At 43.0% G+C, this 8,332-nt stretch overlaps 2 protein-coding genes across 5 annotated transcripts; both read left to right on the top strand.

The window, feature by feature from the left end:
* Positions 1–254: 254 nt before the first annotated feature.
* On the top strand, positions 255–2,837 carry LOC121712803. The gene is made up of 2 exons (XM_042096819.1): positions 255–2,142; positions 2,349–2,837. The coding sequence occupies exons 1-2, from the start codon at positions 295–297 to the stop codon at positions 2,721–2,723; spliced, it is 2,223 nt and encodes a 740-aa protein (XP_041952753.1). The 5' UTR covers positions 255–294; the 3' UTR covers positions 2,724–2,837.
* A 993-nt stretch (positions 2,838–3,830) lies between these two features.
* LOC121712809 (inositol monophosphatase 1-like) lies at positions 3,831–8,188 on the top strand. 4 transcript variants are annotated; one of them, XM_042096846.1, is made up of 10 exons: positions 3,831–4,063; positions 4,241–4,311; positions 4,515–4,594; positions 4,697–4,830; positions 5,317–5,421; positions 5,554–5,599; positions 5,739–5,847; positions 7,188–7,296; positions 7,536–7,687; positions 7,923–8,188. In XM_042096846.1, exons 3-10 carry the CDS (start codon positions 4,535–4,537, stop codon positions 8,081–8,083), a joined length of 876 nt encoding a protein of 291 aa, XP_041952780.1. In that variant the 5' UTR covers positions 3,831–4,063; positions 4,241–4,311; positions 4,515–4,534; the 3' UTR covers positions 8,084–8,188. The 4 variants fall into 4 exon arrangements, with proteins under 4 accessions (XP_041952780.1, XP_041952791.1, XP_041952763.1 ...); XM_042096857.1 differs by having other exon boundaries at positions 3,831–4,058; positions 4,241–4,315; XM_042096829.1 differs by having other exon boundaries at positions 3,831–4,058; positions 4,510–4,594.
* Positions 8,189–8,332: the final 144 nt, after the last annotated feature.

Genomic DNA, 8,332 nt, shown 5'->3' on the forward strand with positions numbered 1-8,332 from the left:
CATCCACCAGAAATAATGCTGTTAGTTTGGTATATGAACTTATTTTTTGTAAAAGTGATGTTTTTCTTAGCGGCCCAATTTACCTTAACCCACTGAGGTAAAATGGGCCACATGGTTTCAGCTAAAATGGGCCATCCTCTGTGTCACTCACAAACACACATACACATGTGTGTGAGGGTGTGTGTGTGTGTGCACATACACATTCGCCCACACACTCGCACACCAACCAACACGTACACATGCACGGACACAAACACACGTACACACACACACACACACACGCACCCAGTAATAATGGTGGTCGATATTTTATTTACAGTGAGTATGGCAAATGCGAATGAAGTGAGAGGAGAGGAGAGAGGGAGAAGGAAAGAGAGAGGAAATGAGAGGAGGAAGGATGAGAGAGGAGACAAGCAGAGAGGAGACAAGCAGGAAGTGAGAGAACAGGTGAGGAGAAAGAAATGCAGAGGAAATGAGAAGAGACAGAAAGAGAGAAAAGAGAGGAGGAGCAAGGGCCAGAGAGGAGAGGATACAAAGATAAAACAGGGAGAGAAAGGAAGGCCAAACAACTACAATCTGTGGAAAGTGGAGAGGATGAAGGGGGCCTTAGATGAATACAGGGAGGGAGTGAAGACAGGAATTCCAGTGAGTGTGCACCTCTTGTCATGTGCATGGGGTGTGCCGCGTTCCACGCTGCAAAGACGCATTAGTGGAAAGGTGACGGGCAGCAAACACGTGTCAGGGCGGAAGCCCTACCTTCCACAGGAGGCGGAAAGGGAGCTTGCTGCCACCCTAAAGACCTTGGCGCAGAGGGGTTTTCCATTCACCAAACGCGATGTCCAGCAGGTAGCCTTTGATTTCGCAGCTAAGAACCAGATATCTGGTTTTTCCAAGACAGCAGGGAGGGCTGGATACTACTGGTTCCACAATTTTTTGAAGCGCAACCCAGAGCTTGGGATGCGAAAACCAGAGGTCCTATCTGCAGCACGGGCTGCTGGACTTAACAAAGTGGTGGTCAACCAGTGGTTTACCCAATATGAGAGTCTTCTGGTCGAGCTGGGTATTGCGGGCACACCATCACATATCTGGAACTGTGACGAGTCTGGCCTTCAGGACCAGTTCAGTTCCACAAAGGTCGTTGGGCAGGTTGGCCAGCCATGTGTGGAGGTGTGTGCCGGAGAGAAGGGGGAGACAACAACTTGTCTGGCAGCATTCAATGCAGAAGGCATATACAGCCGAACCATGATTATTTTTAAGGGGAAGCGTGTTCGTTCTGAGTGGCTACAGGGGTGCCCGGAGAACACCAGCGTAAGGTGTTCAGACAATGGCTGGATTACCTCTGACCTCTTTCTGGAGTGGGGTCAAATGTTCATTCAGTCCCTCCCTAAGGATGACCCCAGGCCCCACCTTCTCCTCCTTGACGGCCACAGTAGCCATGTCTATAACATGGAGTTTATTAAGCTACTGAAGAGCAAGAATGTGCACATAATGTGCTACCCTGCCCACACAACCCATGCGCTGCAACCGGCAGACAAGGCCCTCTTTAAGAGTTTGAAGCACCACTGGGACCAGGAAGGCAGGAAGTGGACGAGGATGATGGCGGGGCAGAAGCTGTCAAGGATGGAATTTTTTACGGTGTTCAGCAGGGCTTGGGCAAAGGCTGCCACTGTTGAAAATGCCCAGGCAGGGTTCCGGGGGACAGGGATGTTCCCACTCAATAAAGACATCCTCCCTGAGACTGCTTTTGCCCCCAGCAAGACCACCGAAAGAGTGCTACCATCCACTCTACCATCCTCACCCACAAGGCCGCAGTCTCTCCCAACCCCGCCCACTGGACCATGGTCGCCCCTGCTGACCTTGACCCACTCTGCCCGCCAGCCATCAGCTCTGCTCTCTGGACATCAGTCCTCCCATCCACCAGCCAGACCTCAGTCGCCTGCCGATCCGCCAGCCAGACTTCAGTCCTCTGCTTCCCTGACACCCCTGCTACCTGTGGAACCACTGTACTTTTTTCCAGATGAGAAGGTGGTGTTTGAAGAGGTTGTGTTGGAGGAAGTACCGGAGGAAGATAATGATATCTTCAACCAGTTCACACCACAGGAAGAAACACACTCCCCGGATGAGGGACCTTCCACCTCCACAGTAAGTGATATTTTATACTACTTTCAAACTTGACATGTTACATGACATGTTACACATGCATGCTCACGCAAACATACACATTCATGCATGCACGCACACACACACATACACACAATTTAGTCCCTAATCATATAAAATGTACACAAAATAATTATCCTATGTCTTGCAATAACATAGGCTCTTTTTGTCATTTTCTTTTTGTTCAGTCTGTGACATTCACTGACTTGATCACAGTGCCACAAAGGGAGAGAGCCATCAGAAAACGTATGAAGCCACCCTCATATAATCTTTCAAGTGAGGAACACATTGACTATATCACAAAAAAAACATCCAGCAAGAAACCAGCTAAGCAAGCCAGCAAGTGCCCGCTCAGCAAGCAACCAAAAGGGAAAAGAAAGCAGGAAAAGAAAAGCAAGTCACCTTGCAAAGTTTGCAACACCCACTATGGTGACCCAGAGGATCCTAAGGCTACTGAGGAATGGGTAAAATGTGACCCTTGTTCTGCCTGGTTTCACGAAACCTGTGGCGAAGAGAATGGGATCTGTGCTGACGATGGGTTCATTTGCAAAGACTGTCTTTGAAACACCTTTTCATCACATACACACACTAATGATATCAATGTTTTAATGTTTAATATATCAGTTACCAGTTTTGTATGAATTTTTGTAGTTTGCGCATTTCGTTCAAAATGTGTTCTTCACACACACACACACACACACACACTGATCTGTCACTGATCTATTCACTGATCTGTGCTGTTCCAAACATTTTTAATTGCACATTTGAATATGTGAGTTTGTACCCACAATGTGTTTTTAATGGCACATATGAATATTTGTTTTGAAATTAAAATTGATGATAAATTACCATTCCCTTTGCATTTTGACTGGCCGAATGCTTACCTGAAACAGCTGGCCCATTTTACCTTAGATGCTGGCCCATTTTACCTGAAACTGCTTATGCAAAAAAAGTTGGCACAGTTGATGTTTCAAGAACTGTAGGGCCTAAATAATTATATTTTATGACATAATTTCAACACAAAATGATCAAAAACAGTCATTAGTAATCATAAAAACACTTGGAAAAGGCATATATAGTAGTATATTATTTTCCCAACTGATTTACCAAAAAGTGGCCCAATTTAGCTGATATCACCCTATATAACCAGTTTTGAACTTCCATTTGCTATTTATGGCCTGCAGGCCTCATTGAGCTCACGCAACGCGCTGTACATCCACACAGAGTTTATCAGGTAGCCTACTTTTATTACATTCAACATTGTTCTTAAAATACAAAGTCCTGTGCTATCACAGAGTAGTCTATAGCCTGAAAAACATTCAGTAATGTTTTGATGATAAGATAGTGTAACACAGTGATGTAATGGTAGGCAATATGTCTTTCATTCAAAACGCAAAGGATAAGTGACCTCACACTGATACACCTGCCTTCCCCCCTGAAGAACCCAGAGTCTCTCACCCAGAGCCAAGTGTCAGTATACTAAAACGCGAAAAATAAATGTGTTTCAGTCTAGCTTTTGGTTCCAGTTTCCTTTAAAATATCTGCTCCTGAAGAACGATAACCTGCTTTTGAAGATAGGCTATTTTGAAGCAGCGGCTGTCTAGGCCTACTCCTTTCGCTCCCACTTTACATTGATTAAACTGGACAGGCACGAGATCCACAGTGCAGTGGACACTCTTGGTCCGCACGTGGGTCAAATTAGGCTACCACGATAGGCCTAAATCAATCATTGCATTCAAATACTCGTGATGTTTACTGGTAGGCCTACGTGCAGTGAAAACCTTCAAGTTTAACTTGGCTTATTTGTGCGTCAGTCCACCGAGCACAGGCTATCCTACTAGTTGTCTCACTATCATAAGACGTGAACGATTCGTCTGGTGTGGATGAGCTTAGTCAAGGCACGGTGATAAGAAGTTGGGGAAAAGTTATCCCCATATCTGAACACTCATGTTTTGTTTGATGGCATATGCAACATTGGCAACGTTATTACACATGAACAAAACGTCATGAACTGGAGATAAAAAATATCCTACTACGGGGTGGAACTGCTTTTCATCGTATGATTGGTCTATGTTCACAGAGGCATGGTCTTGGCGAATTACGATTTCATATAAATAGGCTACTTCACCGAGGACTTCTAAAATCTCAATAGTAAGTATGTGTTTAGCGCTTCTTGAATATGAATTTATTTTAAACTTTGCTTTCTTTGTCAATGCATATAACTTATACTCTTATAATAGCATTTAAAAAGACTGCCAATAATTTTAGAAATGATGAATGCATATGTTCAGCCCACCAGTAGAAACTGGGATGGTGTTACAATGAAATGATGGACTTTTCTTCTCTAAGCACAGTCAGCATCATACCTCTCATCATGGCCGAATGGACAGAGTGCATGAACTTTGGCATGGCTATTGCCAGGGAAGCCAGTGAGGTAGGAGTAGACACTCCCTAAATATCCAAGCATCCCTTGTTGTATTTAGACGGCTAAAAGTGTTTTATTTGGTGTAATGACTTCTGCACCACATTATTATAGGTCATTCTGGAGGCATTTAAATCTAAGAAAGACGTGATGCTAAAGAGCTCTCCGGCAGACTTGGTGACTGAGACAGACCAGAGGGTGGAGAAGATGCTCATCTCCGCCCTTAGAGCGAGATATCCTGCGCATAAGTAGGTCTTGGTCTTATTCATACAGAGCAGGAGCATGACCTCCAGAAATGTATTAAAAAGTGCTTATTAACATTGGTAGATGACAAGCAGGACCAGTGCCAGATGACAAACTTGAATATCATTCAATTGAAGCAACACAGTGTAGTTCTTTTACCTTAAAATGACTCATAATAGGAAGAATGGAGTGTCCAAAATTGCAGATGTGTGTCGGAATGCCTAGTATTACACTATGTAGGAGCATGCCCTTTTTGTCCATTTTAAACTCACCAGGTACCCTCTTAGCGCTAAAAGGATTACATGGAAAATGTAGGGACATGGAATTTCCTAGTGTTTCTTTTACATGGTTATGGTTTTGGGAGAATTCAACAGTGCCACGAATTGGACAATGAATTGTGAGTGCAGGAGTGCAGGATATCTCTTCCTTCTTCTGCACCGTTGACCAGTAGCCTATGTTAAGTGTGCTGTGCTCTTGACCTGGCCACGCAGGTTCATCGGTGAGGAGTCAGTGGCTGCAGGTGAAAAGCTTGAATTGACAGAGGCCCCCACCTGGATCATAGACCCTATCGATGGCACTGTCAACTTTGTGCACAGGTACAGTATATCCCTCAGACAAAGTCTACTTCTATCAGGAGTCCTAATGAAATTCCGATGGAAGGTCGTCCCACTCAGTTACGTTCCAAATCACTTTGAATTTTACTACTCATTTACTGTGCTTCTTCGCAGGTTTCCATTTGTTGCCATTTCAATTGCCTTCGCCGTAAACAAGCAGGTTTGTACTGTATAATGGACCAGTACTCTTGGTTTTAGCATTTTGTGTCTATAACATATTTGAATGGCCTAGCAGCTAAGGTAACCCTAAGTTTGTTTAGTTATTGTTGTTGTTGTTTTTGTTGTTGTTATTGTTGCAGACTGAGTTTGGGATAGTATATAGCTGTGTGGAGGATAAAATGTACTGGGCCCAGAGAGGCAGAGGAGCCTTCCTGAACAATGTGCCACTGCACACATCTGGGCAGCAGGGTATGTTCAGTGGTGGAGGAAGTACTGAACCTCAGTACTTAAGTAAAAGTACAAATACACAGAGAAATATTTACTTTAGTAAAAGTAAAAGTACCACAATGACAACCCTACTTAAGTAAAAGTAAAAAGTACCTGCTTTTAAATGTACTTTAAGTATTAAAAGTAAAAGTATTTGCATAATGATTTATTCTCTTAATATCTATATTCTAAAAGGAAAAATCAGTATGGGCTGTGGCATTTTAATTAACCTAGTTTTAGGTTATACTCGACTAGATAGTTTTAAGTTAATGCAATTGTCCTTACCATCTGTGGCCCAGTTTACATTCTGACCTACAATTCTAGAGACTGTAATTCTGGTTATCTACTAGGGTGATCTGCTGAGTAATATCATTCAGCAAAACACGAGAGCCTGAAGTTTAACGGGGTAGACGAGGGAAACGTCGGGTGGATCGTAATGCCAATTATGCTGATTGAACAGAAAAGTTGCTGAGAAAGGTGTCTTTATGATTAAGTTCAGTTTCACTTGCGCAGACGCATAGACATTGAATGAGCGCTCACGTTACTACCCCCCAATTGTAGGCTATGCATCTTTATTTAATCACACACAATTAAGGAATATTTCCTAATCTGGAAAATGTTACGTTTTTTCCGGCCACCGGTTCATTAATAGTCTACCATTAATTTGTGCCGCAAATGATCAGACGTGTGACAGAAGCATGGGCATAGCCTGTAACTTCGCTGATCCGCGGATAGCAATCTCATCGGAGAGGAGGCCCTAACGCTGCAGATAACAGACAGAGAAAGGCACAGAACACAGTTGCATGTACAGTGTAGCCATGGGTCTGGTGAATATAGCCTACCGAATGCAGATGGCTACAAGCTCACGCTTTGCCTGGTCTAGACTAGAAGCTTATGTTTCTAAGAATGCACGTAGCGCTCCAGAATCTTTGGTAGCAACCCCCCGGTAAAACAAACGTGTTTGTCAGAGAAAAAAAAAAACTGATCATAAAATGTATCGTAAAAAGGAACGATGGTGTTGTAGAAATGTAGCGGAGTAAAAGTACAGATAATTGCTGTAAAATGTAACGAAGTAAAAGTCAAAAGTATGCACTATAAATTTTACTTAAGTAAAGTACAAATACGTGGAAAATTTACTTAAGTACAGTAACTAAGTATTTGTACTTCGTTACATTCCACCACTGGGTATGTTGTTCCCACTGAGTCTGTTTACTGAGCCTGCAGTTCTCTTGGAAACTCATCATCAATTATCATACACAAAGAGATGCTAACTTTATTACCTCCAAAACAGATTTGGCTCTAAAAAAATCACTCTGTTCCAGATATCACCAAATCGCTGGTAGTGACCGAGATAGGAGCCGAGAGAGATGATGTGGCTCTGTCTACAATGACTACGAACATCATGAATCTGCTCAAGGTCCCCATTCAAGGGTAAATGGATGACCAATTACAGGATATAGTGGACATACAGTATAGATGATATTCAAGTCTGATATTTTCCAACATGCGTTTTGAGCCACATCCTAGATATTTTTTTTTATATAAATATCAAAATGTACCTCTACTTTCCCCATGATATAGCTAAGAATGTGTAACAACAGACCCCATGAAGGCGATTTGTGTCATGTGCAGTACTCTGTCTGTGCCTCTGTGCCTTTGGCTCCTGACAGGATCCGGGCAGTGGGCACAGCTGCTGTTGACATGGTTCTGGTGGCCACAGGTGGCGCAGATGCCTATTACCACATTGGCATGCACTGCTGGGACATTGCTGCATCTGCCCTTATAGTCCAGGAGGCTGGCGGTGTGGTCCTGGACACTGATGGTAGTGTTTTGTCTTTATTATGGTGTTCTTTTTCACAGCTTTTATATGTTTTAAGCTATTAAACAATAATTAAGATTTTTTTTCTTGCAGCATGTCAGTCTATGTTTGCATGTTTATGTATAAAAGCATTTATATATTGTGTGTGCATTGGGTTTTAATTCAAGTGTATAAATTGTAGTGCATATAAATGTGCAGGTGGATACAGGCCCTCAACAAACCTTTACTCTCTTTTCAGGGACCAAGTTTGACATGATGTCTAGGAAGGTGATTGCTGCCAGCAGCATGCCAGTAGCCAAGAGGATTGCTCAGGTGGTGCGGGCGTTCCCCTGTGCTCATGATGATGAATGCCCTGGCAGGATGAATAATGATGGCCATCATATCTCTAATGGCCTGTGATGTCAAGGGAACTAAGAGTAGCCTATATTTTTTGTTGTTGTTGTTGTGTATGTGCACATTGTTGTACTGACAACCTTGAGAAATAAATTGTATGATTGGAAATTGGAATTTGTCTGCGTCATACTTTAAGAGTTTTTTCTGTCTCTTTGTTTGCATCGTGTCCTGCCAGTTAGTGATAGTGGTTTGTCTGTCCTTAGTAGGCTACTTATAAAAGTGAAACAGGCAGCTGACAGACCCTCTAATGTGAAA

Source organism: Alosa sapidissima, chromosome 1 (assembly GCF_018492685.1).
Source record: "Alosa sapidissima isolate fAloSap1 chromosome 1, fAloSap1.pri, whole genome shotgun sequence".
NCBI classification, from domain to species: domain Eukaryota; kingdom Metazoa; phylum Chordata; class Actinopteri; order Clupeiformes; family Clupeidae; genus Alosa; species Alosa sapidissima.